General features: G+C 36.9%; 2 protein-coding genes across 6 annotated transcripts; one reads left to right on the top strand and one right to left on the bottom strand.

The window, feature by feature from the left end:
* Positions 1–616: 616 nt before the first annotated feature.
* On the top strand, positions 617–7,586 carry acta2 (actin alpha 2, smooth muscle). 2 transcript variants are annotated; one of them, XM_067369431.1, is made up of 9 exons: positions 617–684; positions 2,021–2,192; positions 2,593–2,721; positions 3,256–3,366; positions 4,803–4,887; positions 4,978–5,139; positions 5,387–5,578; positions 5,675–5,856; positions 7,052–7,581. In XM_067369431.1, exons 2-9 carry the CDS (start codon positions 2,064–2,066, stop codon positions 7,193–7,195), a joined length of 1,134 nt encoding a protein of 377 aa, XP_067225532.1. In that variant the 5' UTR covers positions 617–684; positions 2,021–2,063; the 3' UTR covers positions 7,196–7,581. The 2 variants fall into 2 exon arrangements, with proteins under 2 accessions (XP_067225532.1, XP_067225531.1); XM_067369430.1 differs by having other exon boundaries at positions 5,387–5,856; positions 7,052–7,586.
* A 2,107-nt stretch (positions 7,587–9,693) lies between these two features.
* On the bottom strand, positions 9,694–24,952 carry stambpl1 (STAM binding protein-like 1). Of its 4 annotated transcripts, XM_067368990.1 has the most exons (11): positions 24,507–24,951; positions 22,543–22,649; positions 21,429–21,646; positions 21,095–21,170; positions 19,076–19,171; positions 18,655–18,964; positions 17,743–17,867; positions 15,355–15,492; positions 12,376–12,488; positions 11,111–11,210; positions 9,694–10,994 (listed from the first exon to the last, which is right to left on the bottom strand). In XM_067368990.1, exons 2-11 carry the CDS (start codon positions 22,570–22,572, stop codon positions 10,938–10,940), a joined length of 1,263 nt encoding a protein of 420 aa, XP_067225091.1. In that variant the 5' UTR covers positions 22,573–22,649; positions 24,507–24,951; the 3' UTR covers positions 9,694–10,937. The 4 variants fall into 4 exon arrangements, 2 of the variants coding, with proteins under 2 accessions (XP_067225091.1, XP_067225092.1); XM_067368991.1 differs by lacking the exon at positions 22,543–22,649; XR_010892633.1 differs by lacking the exon at positions 9,694–10,994 and having other exon boundaries at positions 11,175–11,210; positions 12,376–14,921; positions 24,507–24,952.
* Between the last annotated feature and the right edge of the window lie 600 nt (positions 24,953–25,552).

Here is a 25,552-nt window from a genome sequence, read left to right as displayed (position 1 = left end):
CAAATTCCCCAGATCTCAATCCAGTCGAGCATCTGTGGGATGTGCTGAACAAATAAGTCTGATCCATGAAGGCCCCACCTCGCAACTTACAGGATTTAAAGGAACTGCTGCTGACATCTTGGTGCCAGATACCACAGCACACCTTCATTATATAATTCACTCATTATGATTATTTTCAGCACACTCATTATATAAGTTACCACTTTTACAGTTTCTCTCAGTTGATATATACATAAAAGACATAGTTTAAACTTTTACACTCCCAGGTGCTTTTAGTGTGTGACCTAACTCTGTAATGATGTGATCCAAATTCATTGAGCTGTTTTTCTTTCTGTGCGGACCTTGACTTGTGTCCTTGTAGTAGAGCAGGGCCCAACTCTTTGTTTATGCTCCTGCATTGTGAGGTCCCCAGAATGTCCGAGGAGAAAAAACAAAAAGGGCCATTGGAATGCCTTGAGTGATGAAGCAGGAGGGCTGCCGCCCGGATTGGAGTGTTTTCTCCCAGTCATCCCTATAAGGCTTTAGTGGAGTGAGGCGAGTAGTGAGTGCAGCCCAGGCTCCTTGTTTGGGATGTGGGAGGGTGCGTTGAGCAGGGATGAGAACTACATAAGTACACCACAAACCAGTGAGTAGCACACCATCACCAAGTGGCTAAATCCCCCTCCCCGGCCCAGCACTGTCAGGGTAAGTGTAATTTAGCTCACCTCACATCCTCTCCCTCTCGATCTCCCTCTCCTTCTGTCCACCTGGCTTTGTAATTTGCAAGCTTTATCTGATGATACTATTTGTATAGATAAATGGTTTCTCTACAGGTATAAGCTGGTTTCAAGATGCTTTGGTTGGTGTTTTGTGAGAAAAGATTAATCTTCATTATTGTGCAATGTTTTTACACTGATAAGAAATCAAGTGTTTCTAGAGATTAGCCTTCTGAAAGTACAGTAGATACATTGTCCTTTTGCAGATTGAGCAATGAAATTATATTTCTAAAAGCATTTATGTTTGTAATAGCATTTATTTAGAACTATTGCATATGTACTTGCATGAGGCTGCATCTTTTAGTGTCTGTAATGTGATTTTCATGGTGATGCTGAATGTTAAGAGCTCTGAAGGTGCGTGTGTGTTTTAAAATTAAGGAGAAGGTTTCAAAATCTGGACGCTGTGGATACCCATTTGATTTGTGAGGTTTATGACTAAATATGGTACTTCTGGACCACTGACCCATCCCCTTTTTTGCTCAACCACTCTCTTTTTTCTTGAAATATTGTAGACAGGCAGATATAAAGGGAGGGAGAGTCCAAAGACAGACATGCTTCACCATCATTTCCAAATTAGGAAGTTTTCCCATAGTGCACTCAGTAAGGGCTTGCAGGACGGACATTTAGAAAATGTGTGTGTGTGTGTGTGTGTTATATAATATATATATATATATATATATATATATATATATATATATATATATATATATATACACACACACACATGCAAATATTCTCCAAATTATAAATTGCATTATATCAAAGTTAGAGTTAGCTATAGAAAATGTTGCCAAAGCAAAGTTTAAAACAATATTTTAAACCAATTCTGTTGCCTTTATGCTTACCAAGAAAAAAACAGATGAATTAGTGAATTAGTTTATGAATGGACTTACCAGGTACACCTTACATTCTTCGTAGTATTCTTGTTCATTGTTCAATGGGTGTGGTGAATATACACACGTACACGGTTATTTCCCATCCGAATGAGTGCATACTATTGACTTTTAATGTTTTATAAGCTAATTATTAAAGCTAAAAACCTATGCAATTTTAGATGTATTATAATTATTATTGTTTCATATATGAATAATTTTTACAATTTAGGAAATAAGCCCAAAATGAGATTTACAAGTCCAAAAGAGGATTTACCTTACTTCTAGGAGCAAGTTTGTCCCCCAAACTATAGCTAAATACACATGCTTGACACGGGCTCTTACAACCCTGCTCAAAAGTATGTATAACATTATTGATGAACTTTCTTGCAGTGATTGTCTCCTGTTGGAGTAAGGAAGGAAATCCGAGCTGAAAATGTGTGACGACGAAGAAAGTACTGCCCTTGTGTGCGACAATGGATCAGGACTGTGTAAGGCAGGCTTCGCCGGGGATGATGCTCCTAGAGCAGTGTTCCCCTCCATAGTGGGTCGTCCCAGACATCAGGTGAGGATCCCCCAGCACACCACTACGGGGCGATAAGCACTGAAGCTGACATCAATAAGCATAAGATGCTTTGTTTTAGCTTGTATTTGAGGTTAGCAATAGTTAAAAGTGCACTTGCAATTAAAAATGGTGACAACAAATTTCATATCTCAATTTGGGTTCTAGTATATTTCAGTTATATTTTTTGCATTTTGCTTACATAACCTTTCACAAGTTCATGTTGTCTTCTGCACTTTTTATGCATTTATCTTGATCCGATTCCAAATGCTTTGTGGAAACTTGGACTACATCCCAGAGTGTCAGCACTGAAGTATAGAAGAGATGTAGATAGAATTAACTAGAACTCACTCTTACTTTTCTGGATCTATGACTGTGCTGACTGGTTTCATTTTTTTCTCAGGGTGTGATGGTGGGAATGGGGCAGAAAGATAGTTACGTCGGTGATGAGGCGCAAAGCAAAAGAGGAATCCTGACCCTCAAGTACCCCATCGAGCACGGCATCATCACAAACTGGGACGACATGGAAAAAGTAAGCAGATCCTATCAAACGAGCCAACAGATAAAAAACCCAAACAGTCTAAACAGTCTACAGTCTAAACCTAAACAGTCTACTAAAAATATCTCTCTTTTGGTGATGGCTTATCATAATTTAGGCTTGAATTTATTTACTGTGACCTTTCCATAACTCTCTACTACATTTACATATTTGCTGTAATGGCACTCAAGGTCTGCAATTTCATCAGAAACACCTAGTACATCATCTAGTCTCAGCACATACATTGTCTACACCTACATCAATCAAAAGCACTTTTACGAAAAACTATTCCTGCTAGTGACTCACTCACAATGTCCCTCATGTTTCAAGCCACATGGTGTTATCATCCAACACATGTACACAACAGATTCTAATCTCGGTCTACGCAATCTGTTTGTTAAACTATAATTATGAGAATCAGCTTTCACTCTCCACACTTGTGCATAAAAGTGATTCATATGCCCATCTATTATCCTAATAGCGCATTTGCAGTTTGTTTTTTTAATGTCTATTGTTTATATTTACCAGATATGGCATCACTCTTTCTACAATGAGCTCCGTGTGGCTCCAGAGGAGCATCCCACTCTGCTGACAGAAGCCCCCCTCAATCCCAAAGCCAACAGGGAGAAGATGACCCAGGTTAGAGCTGAACTGAACGAGAAAACAAATGATATAAGATCTGTAGTATATAAAACAGACAAGCATTTGCTCTAACTCCAGTACACGTCCTTTAAGCCCTTAGGGTATCAAGGTGTTTATCAGATACACCTACATTAGTTTCACCAGACCACGGGTGATTTCACTTAACACCTGCAGCACTTTAATGTGCAGTATTTCAACAAAAGCTTTTATCATAACTGTAAAATAAACTGTAGTTATTTAGTCATTACACGAGTTTGTAAGTAAAATAAGCTTCATATGTATGGCTAAATTTTTTAAATTTTTTAAAATTTTTTCAGCTATGATTGTCAGTAGTAAAAAACACACAGTGGTTTCAGTAGTACAATGTTTGAGGTATGCCTATGTTTAATTTATGTTGTAGAACAAAATATGAAAGTCATTTCATATTAAATTAAAAATCGCTATTATAAATCTGTTAGGAAATCCCCAATGACTCAAAAATGCTAATTCTCTTCCAGTTCCATCAACCTCTCAATTTGGTTCCAAATACATTTCAGTTATAATTTCCATTTTGCTTATATAACCCTATAAAAGTCTGGGCTCTGTAAGAATTATTAATGTTTTTCAAGGAAGTCTCTTTTACTCACCAAGGCTGCATTATTCAGTCAAAAATACCGAATACAATAAATTTGAAGATCTTTTAAAAAGTAAATTAATTCCTGTGACTGCAAAGCTGAATTTTCAGCAGTCACGTGATCCTTCAGAGATCATTTTAAAATGCTGATTTAATGCTCAAGAAACATTTCTTATTATTATCAATTGTGAAAATAGATGTTTTTTTTTTTTCAGGATTCTTTGATTATTATAAAGTTAAAAAGAACAGCAGTTCTCAGCAGAAATCTTTTTTAACATGATAAATGTCTTTCATTTTTGATCAATTTAATACATTCTTCTATTAAGTTTTTTTTCTTGTTGTATTGATTTTCTTATTCTTGTAATATTAATTTCTTTAAAAAAAAAAAAAAAAAACATACAGACCCAAAACTTTTAGTCAGTAATGTAAATATGAAAGAAATTCTGTAAATTATAATGAATTAGCAGAAAGCAGCAGTTATGCGTTTCGGATTATGGCAACGTGTCTTTTTCAACTATTCATTATAAGAATTGACTCATAAGAGTCATTTGTTTAGGGAATCAGGCAATACTGGTCGGGCTTATCAGATTAGACTGATCACACTGCATGTTTCTTCAGCCAGAGATGACAGTTTGATAGAATTGTGCATTGATGCAGCGTACACAGAATGATTGATCTTCAGATTTTAAGAATTGATCTATTGGGATTGTCAAAAAGAATCCCAGTAGATCAATTATGGGTAATCAGAAAATCTGTATTTTTACTCAGCCTTTTAGTAAAACTGAAAGCACTTGGTTGATTGTTGGTTTTAACTTTGCAGATCATGTTTGAGACCTTCAATGTTCCAGCCATGTATGTAGCTATCCAAGCTGTGCTGTCCCTCTATGCTTCGGGGCGTACAACAGGTCAGTTCATCTGTCAAACAGGTCACAGCCCATATTTGACTTAAATGCTGTTAAGTGTGCATTAACAAGTACTTACTTCTTATTGACCAGGCATTGTCCTTGACTCTGGTGATGGTGTCACCCATAATGTGCCCATTTACGAGGGCTACGCTCTTCCACATGCCATTATGCGTTTGGATTTGGCCGGCCGTGATCTCACTGACTACCTCATGAAGATCCTAACTGAAAGAGGCTACTCATTTGTCACAACTGGTGGGTCTGGACACTTAAAGTACCAGCATAATGTTTATGTGTGTGTGTGTGTGTGTGTGTGTGTGTGTGTGTGTGTGTGTGTGTGTGTGTGTGTGTGTGTGTGTGTGTGTGTGTGTGTGTGTGTGTGTGTGTGTGTCTAAATCAAGAAAATTTCCAGTGGCATAAGAAAATGTAACTTACAATATGATTTTAAAAAAAAAAGTTCCACTGATATGCTAAAGGAGTCTCTCTCATCTGCCATCTATAGCTGAAAGAGAAATTGTCCGTGACATCAAGGAGAAGTTGTGCTATGTCGCGCTGGACTTTGAGAATGAGATGGCCACAGCAGCCTCTTCCTCCTCCCTGGAGAAGAGCTATGAGCTTCCTGATGGACAGGTCATCACCATTGGCAATGAGAGGTTCCGCTGCCCTGAGACGCTCTTCCAGCCATCATTCATCGGTGAACTCTTGTTTCTCTTTCTTCTCATCTCCTTTCAAATTATGAATTCACAGCACTTTGATATAAATGCTTTAAATGCATTGCGCTTTTTGTTAGGAATGGAATCGGCTGGCATCCATGAAACCACTTACAACAGCATCATGAAATGCGACATTGACATCCGTAAGGACCTGTACGCTAACAATGTGCTGTCTGGTGGTACCACCATGTACCCTGGTATAGCAGACAGGATGCAGAAGGAGATCACGGCTTTGGCCCCCAGCACCATGAAGATTAAGGTCAGCACAGGCTGGTTATTAATATGATCATGAATATGATTTAAATTATTAATAAAGTAGTTTCTCTTCTAGCCAGGTTTATTATCGTAAAACTAAAACAAAAACTGAAATTTATAATATATATATATATATAAAATATGTTACTTTAAAATAAATGTTAAGTTACTATTTTAAAGGGTTTGTTCATCAAAAAATGAAAATTCTGTCATTAAATACACACCCTCATTTCATTCCACACCAGTAAGAACTTCGTTTATCTTCAGAACACAAATTAAAATATTTTTGATAAAATCCGATGTGTCAGTGAAGCCTCCATTGCCAGCAAGATAACTAACACTTTCAGATACCCAGAAAGCTACTAAAGACATATTTAAAACAGTTCATGTGACTAAAGTGGTTCAACCTTGATGTTATGAAACGACAAGAATACGGTTTGTGTGCCAAAAAACAAAATAACGACTTCAACAATATAGTGATGTACAATTTCAAAACGCTGCTTCATGAAGCTTCGAAGCTTTACAAATCTTTAGTTTCGAATCAGTGGTTCGGAGTGTGTATCAAAATGCCAGTCATGCCCCCCAGTGGAGAACTACTGAAATTTCAAAACTTATGCCATAACGAAGCTACGTTTACGGAAATCACGTGACTTTGGCGGTTTGATTCGTAAAGCTTCGAAGCATCATGAAGCAGTGTTTTGAAATCGCTCATCACTAGATATTGTTGAATAAAGTCGATTTTTATTTTTTTTTTGCCGCACAAAAAGTATTCTCGTCACTTCATAACATCAAGGTTGAACCACTGTAGTCACATGAACTGTTTTATATATGCCTTTAGTAGCTTTCTGGGCATCTGAAAATGGAGGCCTCACTCACTAAGCCATCGGATTTTATCAAAAAATAATAATAAAAAAAAATTAAAATGGTAAAAACACACTACTAAAAGTTTACTAAAAGTTTAAAGCTACACTATGTAACAAATGAAGAAAGTATGCAGTTTACTGGGAAATCCATCCCCATATATTATATAATTATTATAGGCTTACCATAGTGCTTTAAGGCAAAAACGCGGTTTGGAAGATAGTTTAATGATGTAGCCTACTCGCTCATCATGTAAATTGTTAATTGTGAACAAAAAAGTGAAATAGTTCAGCTTTAACTAAATACACTAACACTGTTTCTACCTTGTATTTATGCAGATCATCGCCCCACCTGAGCGCAAGTATTCAGTATGGATTGGCGGCTCCATCCTGGCCTCTCTCTCCACCTTCCAGCAGATGTGGATAAGCAAGCAGGAGTACGACGAGGCCGGACCATCCATTGTGCATCGCAAGTGCTTCTAAATGGCACCTTCAACCCCCTCCTGGTCCCCTAATTCTGCTATTGCTTCATAGCCTGTAAACTGTGAACGTACCCTTTACTTCCCTCTGTTTTGTCTTTGCACTGCCCACATCTGTTTGAATGTTTTGATTTAATTATGTCATGACGATATAGTGTTGTTTTCAATGGGTTAAAAAGCTTGAATGTGCTGCCAATATGAAAGATTTGGGAGATTCTTTGGGGTGGCGAGACTCCAGGGATGAGGAGAGGGCATCGATGAACAGGGCTCATTCTCCCTTTTGTGTTAAAACGCTACGAGGTAACACAACTGCATGTCGGCTTTCAGGCAGTCTGTATGGATATCATATCTACATGAAGGAATAAAGCTCTGCAATAATAAACTGTATTTCACCTCTTTTGTTTCTACAACAAATAACATGGCTCAGGCTTAATATTTGCACAAATAATAGTAATAATAAAAAATATATATTCTTTAAAATCATTTAATCATTTTAATAAGTGTAAATGTTTCTCTATACCAGGGGAGTCCAGTCCTGCTCCTGGAGGGCCACTGTCCTTCAGAGTTTAGCTCCAACCCTAATTAAACACACCTGAACCAGCTAATCAAGGACTGAGTTTCGACACCCCTGCTCTATACTGTCATGTGAATTTGTTTTTAATTACTGTGCACACAGGGCTCCTACCATCATGTAAAACCTGGAACCTTTGAAGTGGTGGCTTTCAAAGAACACTGGATATGTTGAAGCATGTGTGAGCAATCTTTTACCTGTGATGAATTCTGCTAATTGATTGCTCCTCATTTCATCATTCTTCATGCGTCAATTGGCTAGGAAACTGAAGAAGTGTTTCACTTCATTCCAAATCATTTACAAATTAAAAAAAAAAAAAAAAGTCATGGCATTTCATAGCAGAGGTCTTATTTTCCTTTTCTGCGGAAAGAAATGGTGCATGTACAGACACACAAGCCTCCTTGTACTGCCCTGTGCACAAAGCCACTGGCACACAGCCACACACTGGAGAAACAATCCAATGCCACACTGTACCACAAATACATGATATACTCTCTGAACTGCATGGATAAGTTCATAACTTGCCATCATACATGAAGTTTCATTTTCTGCTGATAAAAAAAAAATCCATAAAAGTAGTGGAGACAAAAATCAGGTTGTTACTGTAAACTATATGAAACTTTACATTTATTTTAAAGGGTTAGTTCACCCAAAAATGAAAATTCTGTCATTAATTACTCACCCTCATGTCGTTCCACACCAGTAAGATCTTTGTTCATCTTCGGAACACAAATTAAAATATTTTTGATAAAATCCAATGTGTCAGTGAAGCCTCCATTGCAGCAAGGTAATTAACACTTTCAGATACCCAGAAAGCTACTAAAGACATATATAAAACAGTTCATGTGACTAAAGTGGTTCAACCTTAATGTTGAGAAGCAAAGAAAATACTTTTTGTGCACCAAAAAACAAAATAACGACTTTATTCAACAATTTATTGATGTGCGATTTCAAAACACTGCTTCATGAAGCTTAGAAGCTTTACAAATCTTTTGTTTCGAATCAGTGGGTCGGAGTGTGTATCAAAATGCCAAAGTCATGCCCCCCAGTGGTGAACTATTGAAATTTCGAAACTTATGCCATAACGAAGCCTCGTTTACTGAAATCACGTGACTTTGGCGATTTGATTCGTAAAGCTTCGAAGCTTCATGAAGCAGTGTTTTGAAATCGCTAATCACTAGATACTGTTATATAAAGTTGTTATTTTGTTTTTTTGGCACACAAAAAGTATTCTCGTCGCTTCATAACATGTAGCCTACTCGCTCATCATGTAAATTTTGTTAATTGTGAACAAAAAAGTAAAATAGTTCAGCTTTAACTAAAATACATTAATATAACACTGTTTCTACCTTGTATTTATGCAGATAATCGCCCCACCTGAGCTGTAGTATTCAGTATGGTTCAACCGTTTTGTTTCTACAACAAATAACATGGCTCAGGCTTAATATTTGCACAAATAATAGTAATATTAAAAATATATCTTTAAATCATTTAATCATTTTAATAAGCGTAAATGTTTCTCTATACCAGGGGAGTCCAGTCCTGCTCCTGGAGGGCCACTGTCCTTCAGAGTTTAGCTCCAACCCTAATTAAACACACCTGAACCAGCTAATCAAGGTATTCTAGGCAGGTGCGTTAAGGCAATTTGGAGCTAAACTCTACAAGACAGTGGCCCTCCAGGACTGAGTTTGAATACCTCTGCTCTATACTGTCATTTGTGTGAATTTGTTATAATTACTGTATATACAGGGCTCCTACCATCATGTAAAACCTAGAACCTTTAAAGCGGTGGCTTTCAAACCTAAAAAACACTGGATTCAAAGAACACCGGATATGTTGAAGCATGTGTGAGCAATCTTTTACCTGTGATGAATCCTGCTAATTGATTGCTCCTCATTTCATCATTCTTCATGCGTCAATTGAATTGGGAAACTGCAGAAGTGTTACACTTCAGTCCAAAATCATTTACAGATTAACAAAAAAAAAAGTCATGGCAATTCAAAGCAGAGGTCTTTTTTTCCTTTTTATTAACAAATGAGCTGCGGAAAGAAATGGTGCATGTACAGACACATAAGCCTCCTTGTACTGCCCTGTGCACAAAGCCACTGGCACACAGCCACATACTGGAGAAACAATCCAATGCCACACTGTACCACAAATACATGATATACTCTCTGAACTGCATGGATAAGTTCATAATTTGTCATCATACATGAAGTTTCATCTTCTGCTGATAAAAAATTTCCATAAAAGTAGTGGAGACAAAAATCAGGTTGTTAAAATGAGGGAATGGTACCCTGAGATTAGTGCAGTCAAGGCCCTTAAGAATCTTTGCTTATTCTGTAATGGGAGCTTTGGTGTGGGCTAAGAGATCCCAATCTTGTTTATGCTTTTCAAAAATCCTTTCCTTGTAATCTGATCCATACTGGAAACAACACTGAACTTGGAAAATAAAACAGTCAGCCCACTGGCCAACTTCATATTGCGTCACTGGGCTTAAGTTGAAAGACTTTTTTCGGTTTTCCTGAAATTGTCTCTGAACTGAAAGCCTAAAGTGAAGTATGTGTTGCATTATTTTAAGGTAGATTTACTGCCTTACAAAGCATAATTATTAACTATTCAATCACTAAAAATGATACAATACATAGTAAGGCCTAGAAATGACTCTCATAGCAATTTATTATATTTTTGTACTAGAAAATTCAGTTAGTTTTAAAAAGAAATATCACTTATTCTGTGTAGATTGTGTTACAGTGAGAACTGCAAGTGATATCAATGGATATCGATGCAAATCACACACACAACTTCCTTTTAAAAATTCCTGAAAACAATTCACATTGTAGCAGCCTCATAGTATGCCTTGATAAATGACGCCACCTTGAGGACAAAAAACCAAACAGCAGTTCAGATCATACTAGACAGTACAATCTGACCACAACATTTTTGAATAACACCTGGCCACAAACAAAAAGCGCACAATGATCTAAAAAACACCATTGGAACATCTCAGTAGCTTCAGTAAACCTGCTCACAGCAAACTGTGCAGCTGAGGGATTCAGTTTCACAGTACCTTTTTGTAAAATAAATAAATACAAAAAAGCCTTCAAGTAAAGAAAGATATAAATAGATATTCTCAATGGTTTGCTGATACTGAAGTATTTCCCCTCTTCCTCTGTCACCTGAGGTCCAGAACTGTCGTTTTCGAGTCCTTCACCACAATGTGCTTGCAAATCTGCAAATAGAAAAAGTAATTTTTCACTTCTCTGATGGTGTTTCACTTTTGATGTCAACATTCACAACAGAAGGCATATACAGTACAGAAACTGATTGGAAACAAACGGTTCTTACAGTGAACAGAGGGGGGTCTTTAGAGTGGGGGTGAAAACCTTTCAATCTGCATCCAGCCACTTCTCCCATTCCAGCGCTGGTGAGTCGGAACACTCCCGTGCTGTAGCAGCAAAATGAGATATCTCAATGATCTGTTATATAATAGAATATATATATATACACACTACATATACATATATATAATAGAATATATATACACACACATATATATATATATATATATATATATATATATATATATATATATATATATATATATATATATATATATATATATATATATACACACACACACATATACATATACATACATGTGTGTATGTGTGTGTGTATATATATATAAATATACACATTATGAATAGTATATATACACACACACACACATACATATATATATATATATATACATATATATATACATATATATATATATATATATATATATATATATATAAATACATATATATATATATATATATACATATATATATATATATATATATATGTGTGTTTATTTATTTATTATACACACACACACACACATACATACACAGTCAAACCAAAATTTATTCAGATACCTTGAATGGTAAAATATGACAAGATCACAGAATTTAACTGTCAGAAAAAAAATAATCTTAATTATGTCAGATAACACTTAAGCAAAACATAGTCAGGTCAAAGTGTTTAAATTTTTGGTTCCAAATTTATATCAATATTACTGAATTTTAATTTTTGGGTATAATATGTCACAGTTTACTTTATTTTAATGGAAGTCAATGGCTAGATTTTCATTTTTGGGTGAACTATCCCTTTAATATTTTTATATATTGTATATTTATTTTAATATTTATATATATAATTTATATATATAAACTTTTTATAATCAATCAATCCATCTATCTAACATTTCTTCTTTATATTGCAGCAATCTGAACATTGAAAAACATCCTATGTTACTGTAGAAAATGAAAAATAAAATATAGAATATATTTGCATGGTGTAGTTTAATCATTGTCTAATGGAAGATATTCATTGAATTTATTTGCCTTGAATAAATGTTGGTCTTTAATGACAAGAGTACTGAAATAATTCATGGATGTTCAAATGCATCACTTTTTAAACAACCAAAAATCTATTGTTAAAAAAGACAATAATCTGCATTGATTTGCAGTAGAGCAAATCCTTTATAGGCTTTGGATGGAAAAAGCCTTGAGGTTGTGTGAAAACAATGAAGGGTGTGGGAGTTTTGTGAGTGTCATACTCACTCATTATGTTTAGGTGCGCAAACAATAGCAATGGCCTCAGGTAGCATGAGCTGATAAGAGCTGTGTGTGTGTAGATCCACGCTGGAGAGGAAGGCCGTCTGTGTCGGGTGTGTCTGTGAGTCAAACATGCAAATATTCATATTATCATCATTTAGTAGCCCCTTATTCTCATGCAACCATGAAATAATTATCCATGCAAAATAAACAGCAGGTGACTAGAGACTATGGGAAGATTTACTAAACAGGGCAAATAAGCGTGAGACTGTAATCCCATAAAAGCACCAATGGGACTGCAAAGTTCCCTACATTATCTACTGATAATGCACAAATTAAATGTACACTATGTAACACTAATTTTAGACCGGGCGGGATTGTTTTCTCTGGAAATTGCATCCATACACTCGCCCGTGTATGCCTTGTCATCTTTAAATAGAGAAAAGTTGCTCCTGCTTCTTATCACGCATGTACGTTGTGGGAGTGGCATAAGTTATTTGTCACAACGAGCAAGAAATGTTGACATGGAGCACGCTAAATCTCCAACCTCCGGGGAATCACCTGTTTTAAAATAAAACGCTGAACAGAGGAGCTCCTGCTAACAAAAACTAAACGCGACAGAGCTCGTATTAAAATGAGAATCAACATTGGCTTGGCTTTTTGGAGATGGCGAACATTGAGGGATTTGAAATGTTTCAAAAAGTTGAAATGGAAAAGCGATGCGGAGATTGTGTTTTTATTACTCAACAGGCGAGTAAGATATTTTATTGAACAGATAAATTGTCAGATGTAGCTCTTTAAAAGAGTTAATTGTAAAGCATTATCTATTCTAAAAGGTCATTTCATGTTGGACTGTGCTGGAATTTATCATCAATGGGCTAGTTGGCTTGAGATCCTCTCCATCTTAACTGGTTATAGCTCTTAAACCTAGCAGTGAATTTTTTATGAGTAGTAGAATAACCATATTCATCTGCACAGTCATGCAGAGCCGAAGCACAACCAAAACAATATTCGTACACAAAATGCATGCAATTTTATTTTTTTAACCGCTAGAGGTACATAGTGTACCTTTAAAGAACAAATGCAGACATGTCAAGCACAAAATTAAGACATGCTTTTTTTCGGCGTTAAATAGTGAAACAAATACCAGTAAATTGACTACCACAAACCTTAGTAAATCACCTTGCATGATTTATTTAAATACGTTCCTCCCATAAATTCTGCATCTGAAAGGGAATCTCCTACAAATGCATATGCAATAACATCAGCCGCGAAAACAACTGTGTCCATGCCTTTTCATCACTAATTTTTCAGTGCGTGTCTTTAGTAAATCCTTCCTGACAGTAGTTTTTTTTTTAAGGCCAAGAGGGTTTGCACTGGTGCAAGCTGTTAGTAAATCTGGCCCTAAGAATAAAAGCTCAGTATATTGTTAAACAGAGTTTCCATGGTGATCCTTAAAATTGATGCTCAATCATATTTGATTATGCAAATAATGAATGAATACAACTGGGTTGCAGAATCAGTTAAGTATGTGGCCTACCACTAAGTAGCCTAGTGTTCAAAAATGTGGGCTCAGTAAAGATTTTTTAAAATGTTTTTGAAAGAAGTCTCTTATGCTCACCAAGGCTACATTTATTTAACCACAAATGCAGTAAAAACAGTAAAATTGTGATATATCATTACAATTTAAAGTGTTAAATGTTATCTATTTGAGTTAAATGTTTTCTATTTGAATATACAGTATTTTAAAATCAATTTATTCCCATAATGGCAAAACTTAATTTCTTAGCAGCTCTTGCTCCAGTCTTCAGTGTCACATGATCCTTCATCAAACATTCTAATGTGCTAATTTTGTGCTCTGTAAACATTTCTAATTATTTTTTTCATTTCAAAAGAACAGCATTTATTTGAAATAGAAATGTTTTGTAACATTAAAAATGTCTTTACTGTCATGTTTGATCAATTTAATGCATTCTCGATGAAAAAAAGTATTAATTAAGGATTAGTTAAGGGTTGCTGCACAAATTTAAGACATTAAGACCTTTTTAAGACCAGAATAAATGAAAATTAATACAGTGCACACATAAAGAACAAACTTGCCCATTCAAAATACACTATATTATATGTATTATACGTAAACAGTACTCAACTCAACTCAGTTCTCCATACTAAAAATATACAAATAGTAAACATAGGACAACATGTAACATCTTAAAACATGTAACAGTGCTTAGTAAAAGTTTGAATCCAACATGCCTAACTGGATGTAATGTGACTGATCAAATTACATGTCAAATGACTGAATGGCTGTTTGAAACATTTAAATACTACTCAGAAACAGAAAGTAGCACAGCCTGCTATATTTACGAGGTTACCAGGGTAACAGCTGCATTTCTGCTGTTCCATAAGCGCCATCTACTGTTAGAGAGTGAATGTGCATTTTCATTCAGCGTATCTCCTTCACTTGTTCATGCTGCCACCATGCCGCTCATGCGTGTTGGAGTGGTTTACATCAGAGTGCACATGCCTCTTTGACTCTGGTGAAGCGCGCACTGTGACGTACGTAAAAAAAACACGTACATAACACAGTCAAGTTTCAAACTCCGTACTACCAAAGACTTGGTGCTAAACAGCCTAAAAAGCATATAACCCTGTAATGTTTTATTAGAAATGACCAGGCCCATACAAAATCTGCAGATTATTTTCCCATTTTTCCTGTTGAAGAAATCTGTAGTTTGTTTAAACAAACAAAAAATAATTGTTAAAAAATAATTAGTTAAATGGAGTGTATGCTCTTATTGCTATAATAAAATTAGCCAAAATATTAACTAAATGAACACACAAAAGGCAAGGCATGTGAACGATGACTACTCAAATTCTATGGAAATCTGTGGCGCTTTCTGCAGGCTCAGATTCTGTGTGGGTCTGACAGCAAGCTTTTCACCTGCATGACAATATGCGAGAGCCAGAAAAAGAGACACTCACATGGATCCAGCCCAAGGTCAGGAGGTTATGATGGTCCTGGTAACTGAACAGCTCTTCCACATTCTCCATGTCACAGTAGTCAGGACCGGCGGACTGCTTGGGGACGATCACATGGGTCAGCACAAACTCATTGTGCGTCTACAGGACAAACAACAACAACAAAAAAAAAAAAGACAGATTCCAGTTTGTCTATTAACACACTGCATATCAGGCTGACACAGCATCCCACAATTATGGTATGTGTCCTTTGACACAAGTTAAATGACCCATTCATTCTCTATGGGAGCTGTGCAGCAGGTTCCCATAGAGGATATTTGGATTGACAGAGAGGTGAAGCAAGTGATAAGAGTGTAAAAAGGGGAGAAACGCTCACATTTAGACAAATCAGGGATTAAAAAAAAATGCTAGGCCGAAGCCAGTCACTGCAATATATACAGTGGTGTGAAAAACTCTTTGCCCCCTTCCTGATTTTTTTTTTTAAAGTTTCTCACACTTTAATGTTTCAGATCATCAAACAAATTTAAATATTAATCAAAGATAACAAGTAAACACAACATTCAAGTTTTTTTTTTTTTTTATGAAGGGAAAACAAAATCCAAACCCACATGGCCCTGTGTGAAAAAGTGCTTGCCCCCTAAACCTAATAACTGGTTGGGCCACCCTTAGCAGCAACAACTGCAATCAAGCGTTTGCGATAACTTCCAATGAGTCTGTTACGGCGCTGTGGAGGAATTTTGGCCCACTCATCTGCAGAATTGTTGTAATTCAGCCACATTGGCGCGTTTGAGCATGAAATGCCTTTTTAAAGGTCAAGCCACAGCATCTCAATAGGATTGAGGTCAGGACTTTGACTAGGCCACTCCAAATTCTTCATTTTGTTTTTCTTCAGCCATTTAGAGGTGGACTTGCTGGTGTGTTTTGGATCATTGTCCTGCAGCAGAAACCAAGTTTGCTTCAGCTTGAGGTCACGAACAGATGGCTGGACATTGTCCTTTTTTGGTAGACAGCAGAATTCATGGTTCCATTTACCACAGCAAATCTTCCAGGTCCTGAAGCAGAAAAACAGCTCCGGACCATCGCACTACCACCACCATATTTTACTGGTGGTATGATGTTCTTTTTCTGAAATGCTGTGTTACTTTTAAGTCAGATGTATTGGGACACACACCTTCCAAAAAGTTCAACTCTTGTCTCATCAGTCCACAGAGTATTTTCCCAAAAGTCTTGGGGATTATCAAGATGTTTTCTGGCAAAGCTGAGACGAGCCTTTATGTTATTTTTGCTCAGCAGTGGTTTTCGTCTTAGAACTCTGCCATGCAGGCCATTTTTGCCGAGTCTCTTTCTTATGGTGGAGTCATGAACACTGACCTTAACTGAGGCAAGTGAGGCCTGCAGTTCTTTGGATGTTGTTGTGGGGTCTTTTGTGACCTCTTGGATGAGTCGTCGCTGCACTCTTGGGGTAATTTTGGTCGGCCGGCCACTCCTGGGAAGGTTCACCACTGTTCCATGTTTTCGCCATTTGTGGATACTGGCTTTCACTGTGGTTCGCTGGAGTCCCAAAGCCTTAGAAATGGCTTTATAACCTTTTCCAGACTGATAGATCTCAATTACTTTCTTTCTCTTGTTCCTGAATTACTTTGGATCTCAACATGATGTGTAGCTTTTGAGGATCTTTTGGTCTGCTTCACTTTGTCAGGCAAGTCCTATTTAAGTGATTTCTTGATTGCGAACAGGTGTGGCAGTAATCAGGCCTGGGTGTGGCTAGAGAAACTGAATTCAGGTGTGATAAACCACAGTTAAGTTATGTTTTAATGGGGGGGCAAGCACTTTTTCACACAGGTCCATGTGTGTTTGGATTTTTTCCCCCTTCATAATAAAACTTTAAAAACTGCATGTTGTGTTTACTTGTGTTATTTTTGATTAATATATAAAAATTTGTTTGATGATATGAAACATTAAAGTGAGATAAACATGCAAAAAAAATTTAAAAAATCAGGAAGGGGGCAAACACTTTTTCACACCACTGAAGATGGATTGCAGGTGGTTCGTAAATAATACACTGAAATACTGTAATGGCCATAAATAGTGACACTATTGCATGTGTGGTGAAAGTATGAGGAAGTCCACATCCACACCTAGTATTTACTCAGATTGTGCAACACCTAAGCTCCTATTTCCAAAGCCAAAGAAAAAAATTACAATTGACAATTAAAGTTATAGTTCAAAATGAAAATTCTGTCATCATTCACTCCCCAAACTATATTCACGCTCACTTCAAAGGATCATCATAATTCAGGAAATTCAGCTTTAGTCACAGCTGGAAAAAAGGGCTGGAACAAAAGAATCTCACACCTACAGAGAGGAGGTTTGATCCAGCTAAGGCCTTACCAGTTTTCCACAGAGAACGCCACATGTCTCAATTCCTCTCGCCGTGTTACTGTCAGCCAGCATAAGGAACCTGTAAGTCAGGTCTCGTGGGATTAAAACCCGCCTCAGGCCTTCCACACGCTGATCTAGAAACACATAGAAACAAACTGTAGTACTGCTTATAACACAAGTAATTATTCATGTTCAGTGAGAGCCATTATTGCAAAATAAACTTTGTATCATCCTGAAGTGGTTTATTTTGCATTAATGACTGTCTAACTGTACAATATCCAGTTTATTGATGAATGAATACACACTATTTTTTTTTTTTTTTTTAAGAATTTAATGGTTTAAGCAAGGATGCATGAAATGGATCAAAAGTGACAAAGATATTTATACAAAATATTTCTATTTCAAATAAATTCTGTTCTTTAAACGTTCTATTTATACATTTAAACATTATTTATAGATTTAAAAAGGTTGCGGTCTTGGAGATCACGATATTCCCAAAAATATTCAGCACCGAATCAGAACATTTTTTGAAGGATCATGTGACACTGAAGAGTAGTGTATTTGCTTCTGAAAATTCAGTTTTGCATCATAAGAATAAATTAATCATATTCAAACAGAAATTTTTTTTTAATTGCAATAGTATTTCATAATATTAGTTTGCGCTGCATTTTCGATCAAATAAATGCAGAGTTGTGAGAGTTCTTTCAAAAACATTAAAACAATCATACTGACACCAAATAGTAGTGTAAATAAATGAACATGAATTCTTTGATTATATAAGAACATAAATGGAGCAGTGGTCTAATATGCAGTTTAACAGTCAATACAAAATAAAAATACCACAGCTGACTAATGAGAGAGCAGAGTAATAAATCACTAAAATGAATATCAAGCAAATACGAGCTAAATGAGGTCACTCACTCTGTACAGCTGCTAAAGTGGCTGCCGGTTTGGGGATGGGGGTCGCTGGTTTGTTACGATTGGGGTCAAGGCGTACATGGTTTCTCGGGGTCTGGGATAAGCAGGACCCATCAGTTTGTTCAGGCACTTTGGGGACAGCCTCATCCCTGCGACTGGCCAGCTCCTGTCTACGCAGTTGGTCCTCGAAGTAGCGAAACTGTTCGGACTCGATTTGCATCTTCCTGAGCTGTGCCACACGTTGCCGTTCTTCCTCCAACAAAGACATCTTCTGCAGCCGTTCACCACACATGTCAACAGCCATGGCTTGAGACTGCACAATAATGAAGTGAATCTTAATCATTATCCACGATAATCAAGTGAATCTGAAATTTGATTAACAGGCATTTAATAAGCAGTGCTAAAAGTGCTCAGTCTAATGTACCTGACTCTTCAGATATTCACTGTGTTCTTTGCTGTATTTCTCATGGAGAAGTCTCTTCAATTGGTCCTTTCGTGGAAAAGCAACCTCCTGTAATTTCTGAACATAATGAACAGATAATGGAACAAACATTAAGGGTTATGTTACAGACAGCAAGTACCAGATCAATATGTGCTAGCTAAAGCTTTCAGGGACATAATGATTTTTCTAAAGCTGGGAATAGAGACGCTTTAATTACTCATCTTTTTTTGGATTTAAGGACCATTACGAAACACTAAGATCATTAGGTTAAAGAAATGAACATTTTTGTGGCTCGACTGTCTGCTACAATAAGCTATTTATATGCTAGTGGACACAAACACCTTTTTTGCAGATATTTAGCAAAAGTTAGACAATTTTGCTACAAAAACAAATCAAATACATTGATGACTCATGCTGCACTAAACATTTTGGTTTAATAAAGACCTCTAGAGCATGAATGCCTCTTTAGCAATACCACTTGCAAGAGACAACTGAAAGTAGCAAATCATGGTTAATGGTTTTGACAAACTTCAGGGTATTGGTTTGAAACAAGTTCTTAGATATGGCCCATCTTAACATCCTTTTTCAATAGGAAATACATTGTCAAACAAGAAAACTATTCATCAAGCCATTTTATGAAGTTTTTAAATATTCTAGTGAACTGACAAGTGAACATAAGGGGCCCATCAGGCACCAAACAAAAGAGAGAAAATGCATTTGAACATCCCATCCATAAAAATAATAATAATAAAAAAAAAACTTTAAATAGAAATTTGTCTTTTAAGGTGCCCTAGAACTTTTTTTAAAAAGATGTAATATAAGTCTAAGTTGTCCCCTGAATGTGTCTGTGAAGTTTCAGCTCAAAATACCCCATAGATTTTTTTTAATTAATTTTTTTAACTGCCTATTTTGGGGCATAATTAGGAATGAGCCAATTTAGGGTGTGTGGCCCTTTAAATCCCATGCTCCATGCCCCAAGAGCTCCCACTTGCCATAAAAAACATTAAAAAAAAGTTCAAACAGCTAATATAACCCTCAAAATGGATCTTTACAAAGTGTTCGTCATGCAGCATGTCTAATTGCGTAAGTACAGTGTTTATTTTGATGTTTACATTGATTCTGCATGAGTTTGAGGCTATGCTCTGTGGCTAACGGCTAATGCTACACTGTTGGAGAGATTTATAAAGAATGAAGTTGTGTTAATGCATTATACAGACTGCAAGTGTTTAAAAATGAAAATAGCGATGGCTCTTGTCTCCGTGAATACAGTAAGAAACAATGGTAACTTTAACCACATTTAACAGTACATTAGTAACATGCTAACGAAACATTTAGAAAGACTATTTACAAATATCACTAAAAATATCATGTTATCATGTCAGTTATTATTGCTCCATCTGCCATTTTTTGCTATTGTCCTTGCTTGCTTACCTAGTCTGTTGATTCAGCTGTGCACATCCAGACGTTCTGCCCTTGTCTAATGCCTTTCATCCAGACGTTAATACTGGCTGCCCTTGTCTAATGCCTTTCATAATGTTGGGAACATGGGCTGGCATATGCAAATATTGGGGGCGTACACCCGACTGTTACGCAACAGTCGGTGTTATATTGAGATTCGCCTGTTCTTCAGAGGTCTTTTAAACAAATTAGATTTATATAAGAAGGAGGAAACAATGGAGTTTGAGACTCACTGTATGTCTTTTCCATGTACTGAACTCTTGTTATTTAACTATGTCAAGGTCAATTCCATTTTTGAATCTAGGGCACCTTTAAACAATATTTAAAACAGGTGACTAGGAGCAACCTTTTGACGGAGGTCATTTTCATGTCACCATGTTGAAATGAAAGCAGAGCATGTGCCAACACAAGGCAAACCCACCATGTGAGCAGTTGGGAGCCTGACTAGGCCAAGGTAATTGAGCATGATGCTAATCAGATTTACAGTGGGCTGAGCGCCACAGGGCTCCATCAGTTCCTGTGAGTAACATGCCAGGGGCTTACCTTCATTATCACTTGCTTCTCAGGGACGTTGCACTGCTGATAATCCCTGTGACTGGGGAGTTTCTCAACAAATAAACTGCGCAGGAGTGAAATAGGAAAATAGAGCTGAGGATTGATGGCCGTGAATTACATAATGCATATTATGACAGAAGAATGAAATTACAGATACAGCTGAGAAAACAAAACAAAAAAACAACAAAACAGAAAGGCCAGAGACGGTGGGTTAGGTTCCAGCATCCCTGTTCTATTGACATAGGACAATCGGTTTGGAGAATGCATTGATAGAAATAAGAAAAATAAATAAAAAATAATAATAATTTAAATGTAAACATACGTGATGAACTTATTGTAGAGGACAAAGGCATTCTCCAGACTGCCCTCCTCTAGATAAACAGCTGCCATACGTTCCATCTCCACACCAGAGCGGAAGTAGCGTCTCGGGGCGATGTCTTCATTTATTTCTATGTTATAGCCCATTTTGCTGAGGGCCCGTACACGTTCCACCGCCGGCAGAGTGACGTCAGTGTGATCCGGCTCGGCTGCTAACTTCTTCTGTAAACGGAGAGGACATGCGAATCATGAGTACATGGTGACGTAACAGACAAGCTGTTTATCAGCTACGAACTACTATTACAGACACATATAGTGATGTCATTTTGGACAATGCCCTCCATTTAATACTTTTTTAGCTTATTTTGTATGCCGAATTTCCCCCCCTGCTCATCTTTCTAGATTTCTGACATTTAGAAAGTGTCTGGTGAGCCACTTTATAGCTCTGCCAAGTAACATTGCTCTAGATAGACAAACTGAACTACAGTAGCATCGGTCCCAGTACGCCAGCGGCACAGGGAATTTAGTCCCAAAGACATCACAGGCCTCCGATACACACAACATAAGCTCTGTTCATCACCCAGCTTGCGCAAACCGGAACACACGGCAACACCCACGCTGAGTTCGCTTCCAGCTCCCATGCTAATGACTAAACAGAGCCTCTGTTTTAGGGTGACTGAAAAGAGTGGGCGTCTAATCAACATGCAGCAGGACACCGATGGACACCAATAAGGGCCTGCCGAGCTGTTAGACTTGTTGGACATGACAGCTTGCTTGACTTTTGAACAGTATGCAATACGCACACAAAAATCTGCGAATGCTGGTGGAGAGCCAAATTAAAAGTCTCTGCACTATTGTTGGAGAAGAGGATTCTAGGTGGCCAGAATAAGAAGACTATTTTGATAATGCATTCATGAAGAGGGGAAGCAAAGTGTGAAGGGGGCTACATCCGTTCTTCCATCTCGCCCACTCCAGGATGGAGGGATCTGAATGACGGAGCAGCTGCAATGGGAATACTAATGGGAGTGAGTCAGAGGAAGCCATTCTGTCCCTGCGACCCACCTCCGAGTAATATCAGCTGTCCCCCACCACCCTCCTCCTCCCTCAACGCCACTCACCAGTGTGCTGAAACTGAAGCCCTGGTCCATGGTGAGTTTACGACGTTGCTTTGCAGACTTCGATCCTTCCTATGCATCCATCTGTCATCTCCCAAGATGATTCCAAGCTGAGGAGCAAGAAACATCATATCTGGCATCAGATTGAAGGGACACTGGGTCAATACAGACGGAGTCTTTTTGTTTTCAGTTACTCAACACTGGCTTTGGCTACAACTCCTTGCCTTAGAATCCCTAACGTATTCTTCCTAATCTATTAACACGGTTACTGTGCCCTGTGCATTTCCATGGAGATTATCGAATATACTTCAGCATCTCTGTCCAAATAACACGGTTATTCGTTCCAGAATCTGTGCTACAGTTGCTATGACAGCTTGTTACCATGCAGCAAAATATGGTGACTCATGGATATCTTCAGCTGTGAAAAAAATCCTCAGTGTGCTTTTTCACTTAGCACAAAGATAGGTAGATATTGGACTGCTTCTCTCTCCTATACTCTTTGAAAGCTGAGAGTGCAGTCACAGTGCCATCCTTTTGCGAATTAACAAATGGAAAAAGTATCACCACCACAGAAGAAAATATTAGGATTAATGCTACCATGGCAACTTAAACTAGATGCACTGTTAAAATAAGAGCGCAGGAGATGTGACAGATTTAACACTGAGCAATCTCTGATAATCAGGGCCTTGCATAATGTAAAATTGCATTTGATTAGCAAGATAATATGAAAAATAATATATGGGGTGTTTATTAATGTTCAACATTTTTTTTTTAACTTCTTAAAGAGCAATTTCACATTTACTCATCAAAGAAAGCTAATGATGATTCAGTATTATGTAATGAATCAGCACCTGTCTGGTTACTTACTTCTTTAACAATCCTAGCAAAGGGATTTTAAGTGTCACAAAACAATATATATATATATATATATGAAGACTTCAGATGCCTCTAAGTGCTGTCTGAAATTTTTTTTTAAAATTAGCATTTTTATCAAGCTTGAATGTTTAGGTTCAGTAATTTCACTTTAATGGCAAATAATAGGTCCTTTTCATTGCCATTAAAGTGAAATAACTGAACATATACATACAAGCTTGATAAAAATGCAAATTTTATAAGAAAATTTCAGATGCCTCTTAGAGGCTTTTGCATCTGAAGTCTTCATATATATGTTTGAAATAATAGCCCTTCAAATAATAAACCTTCAAAATGCTAGTTTATTATTGTCTTCTGTTGAAGTCTAAACAGAGATTATACAGTTAAAACACAAACATGTTCAAGGAGGGATGAGCAGTTTTTCAACATATTTTAAGAGCCAGGTAAATCAAACCACAGTCTACATCTGCAAACGTGTTTGTATTAGGTATTAAAATACAATCCCTATGACTTTATCTCACCTAAACACACAAAATACCTACCAATTCGATTATAAACATGATGACTATGTTCTAGGTTTGTTTAGCTATCAGTTGCTATAATGTCTGAAATGTATGATGTCAAAGTTCAAGAAGAACTCATCCCTGACTAGCACTTGAATAAGTCTTATTTGTTATTAAATGCATCATTTAAACAGTGAGAACTGTAGGTATAAGTAATATTACACTAACGTAACTGTAATTCTACTTTCTAATATTCTCTAAATCACAACATGTCTTCAAGTAACTTCCGCTGTTCTCCATCACTAAAAAGTTAAGATACAAATGCATTTTATATGATCAAACTCTAATGTGCTCAAACCTGGAGCTCCTCCAAGACAAAATCAATAATGTTAAGATGATAAACCACAGCATAGCCTATATATAATCATTATAATCACATATATCAAATATACCAATGACATTGATTTTGTCAGTGATATATTTCCCACCTGACAAGATTGTAGCAATTTCATTTAAACAAAAAACAGTAACAATCATAGGTCTAATTTAGTAGCACCAAAAATTAATGTATAAATACAATAAAATCCTCACCTGTAGGTGAATGGCTGTTGTGATCCCATGCTCCACATTCCTATAATCGTCACATGTGGCACATGCTAGAATTCAGCGCGAAAACAGGCAACTCGCGTTTATAAAGAGCAGGTTTTTATTATTGTCTAAAACTCTAGGTCTTTTGCCTTTGTGCCTCATGGAAGCTTTGTTCTTTTGGCATGGATATACGCCCAGGGCTAAAATGGCTGATTGCTGTCTTTCAAAGCGAATAACCCTGCGATGTCAGATGGTTCGCCCGGAGCTCTGCGAGTCAGATGAATGCCGCTGTAGCAGCTGTGCTTCACTGGCTGTGTTTCAAAACCTCACGAGCCGCCTATCTAGACAACATCCGGATTCTCGAGATTCTTCTATGATGCCCAAAGGATGTACAGTTCACTTTGAGCAGCAACCAATGTGACATCTAGGGGGTGGGAATGACTGGACGAATGTAAAGGTAATCTATGCATATCACGACATGTACAAGCTTATGTAAACAGAGTGACAGATGCATTAGACATTAAATTATTATTATTATTTTCAAGCATTGACCCATTGAAGTTCATGATCATTTATTTACATTATACAGAGAGTGTGATCAATGATGGGACAATTTTATTTTGTCAAATGTTACGCCACAAAAATAAATTGTGACATGTATTGTGTTTTTATCCACCAGATGGGGCACAACTCCTTTAAATCACCAAATTCTTCTCAGGATCTGAAATGCATTAGACAAAGTAAATATCTGTTAAAATAATAAACATTACACCTCTAAACTATCAGGGCCCATTTTGATAAAAAAAGTGTAATAACAGTTGGTTAAGCACTGCTCTATCAGTTATTTCTGCTGGTGTTGACGGGCTGAAAGCAATATTGTTTGAAAATCATCTATCTATCTATCTATCTATCTATCTATCTATCTATCTATCTATCTATCTATCTATCTATCTATCTATCTATCTATCTGACCTTAAAATGTACTAATCAGATTCCTTTGATAAATTGTGGTTCTCGCAAAGAGATTGGAAACTATATAGGCCTAGATG

This window comes from Chanodichthys erythropterus, chromosome 19 (assembly GCF_024489055.1).
Source record: "Chanodichthys erythropterus isolate Z2021 chromosome 19, ASM2448905v1, whole genome shotgun sequence".
Lineage (NCBI taxonomy): Eukaryota > Metazoa > Chordata > Actinopteri > Cypriniformes > Xenocyprididae > Chanodichthys > Chanodichthys erythropterus.
Note: the sequence above shows the minus strand (reverse complement) of the source record. Positions and strands in the feature narration are given on the sequence as shown.

What these genes read in the sequence shown, in the direction of transcription:
- acta2 (XM_067369430.1), top strand. Translation starts at nt 2,064, where the DNA reads ATGTGTGACGACGAAGAAAGTACTGCCCTTGTGTGCGACAATGGATCA. An exon ending in ACTGGGACGACATGGAAAAA is followed by an intron (nt 2,722 to 3,255) that starts GTAAGCAGATCC and finishes TATATTTACCAG; the next exon opens with ATATGGCATCACTCTTTCTA. An exon ending in TGCTTCGGGGCGTACAACAG is followed by an intron (nt 4,888 to 4,977) that starts GTCAGTTCATCT and finishes CTTATTGACCAG; the next exon opens with GCATTGTCCTTGACTCTGGT.
- stambpl1 (XM_067368990.1), bottom strand. Translation starts at nt 22,572, where the DNA reads ATGGACCAGGGCTTCAGTTTCAGCACACTG. An exon ending in CTCTACAATAAGTTCATCAC is followed by an intron (nt 21,171 to 21,428) that starts GTATGTTTACAT and finishes ACTCCTGCGCAG; the next exon opens with TTTATTTGTTGAGAAACTCC. An exon ending in TGCGCACCTAAACATAATGA is followed by an intron (nt 11,211 to 12,375) that starts GTGAGTATGACA and finishes TTGCTGCTACAG; the next exon opens with CACGGGAGTGTTCCGACTCA.